The sequence below is a fragment of the Centruroides vittatus genome, unplaced genomic scaffold (genome assembly GCF_030686945.1).
Source record: "Centruroides vittatus isolate TY-2023 unplaced genomic scaffold, ASM3068694v2 contig_385, whole genome shotgun sequence".
Taxonomy (NCBI): Eukaryota; Metazoa; Arthropoda; class Arachnida; order Scorpiones; family Buthidae; genus Centruroides; species Centruroides vittatus.
Window position 1 is genome coordinate 82,105 of NW_027122202.1, and position 1,210 is coordinate 83,314.

At 45.4% G+C, this 1,210-nt stretch overlaps 1 protein-coding gene across 1 annotated transcript; it reads left to right on the top strand.

The window, feature by feature from the left end:
- Positions 1-331: 331 nt before the first annotated feature.
- LOC136975741 (E3 ubiquitin-protein ligase Siah1-like) lies at positions 332-1,210 on the top strand. Its single transcript, XM_067270836.1, has one exon. It carries the CDS (start codon positions 332-334, stop codon positions 1,208-1,210), a length of 879 nt encoding a protein of 292 aa, XP_067126937.1.

Genomic DNA, 1,210 nt, shown 5'->3' on the forward strand with positions numbered 1-1,210 from the left:
CAGACCGAGAGAACGTCAAGAAGCAACGCCAACTGAGTTGGTAGAATTGACTTTGATTCCGAGCAGAACCGATCAATTACAGGTAAACAACACATCAGTGGAAAAGATCTTCGTTCCGGCCGTACGAGAGGGAAATATGATACCCCTCCCCGGAATAGAAACTTTGCCGATACAAACGAGACGATTATAATCAAGAAGCTGAGAGATATCTGTGTCACCCAGCAAAATAAGGGACTTAATCTCCTCAAACTTTACACTATCCAGAATATTATATTAATAACTTATTCCCTTTCTTTTCTGTTTTTTTTTAGAAAAATAAATAAATAAAAGAATGGAGGGACAGGAATCAACCGAATGTCGGGAGGTGTCTGGAGTCACTCAGGCTATTCCTCCATCTTCGTCAACAGATCCGGCGTTGATGACCCTCTTCCAATGCCCGGTTTGTTATGAATACATTAGACCTCCGGTCTATCAATGCTCCACGGGACACGTTGTATGTGCAGAATGCAGGACACGGGTTCAAAGATGCCCCACCTGCAGGGGATGGATGAGGGACAACAGGAATTTCCTACTGGATCAGGTGGCGGAGATGCTGGCGCTCCCTTGTAAATTTAGAGACAATGGTTGTCAAGAGATTTTGGCTCTCAGGGATAGACGAAAGCATGAGAGACGGTGCGCTTTTCGAACTTGCGCCTGTCCGTCGCTCAGCTCAGGCTGCCATTGGGAGGGAACCCATCACCAGGTTATCCCTCACGTAGTAGACAAGCACCCCCGAGTGATTCATTTGAACAATCATACCGTTTACATGGCATTACTCGGTCTGGACTTGCCTCAACGTTTGGCTTGGACTACCAGAACGACCTGCTACCGACATCATTTTATAATCCAAATCATCAAAACCGAAACAGAGGATGATTTTTACCTACTTCATCTCCTCGTCCGATTGGTAGGACACCGGGATGAAGCAACTCATTTCAAAGGACGGATAGAGGTGAATGGAAGAGGAAAGACATCGATTTGGGAGTCTATTCCCAGAGACGTCGCAGGAGACATAAACCAAATCACAAAAAACGGGGATTGTATGACTATCCGCGCACCCACAGTTAAACAGCTTTTAGTGAATCGCATCTTGTCGATGGCAGTATTTATACGCCCAACACAGACGGAAAGGAACAGTTTGACTGTGAATCAGGAGGAAGAAGATATTTAA

Excerpts from the sequence above, each read along its gene's own strand:
- LOC136975741 (XM_067270836.1), top strand. The coding sequence starts at position 332 with ATGGAGGGACAGGAATCAACCGAATGTCGGGAGGTGTCTGGAGTCACT.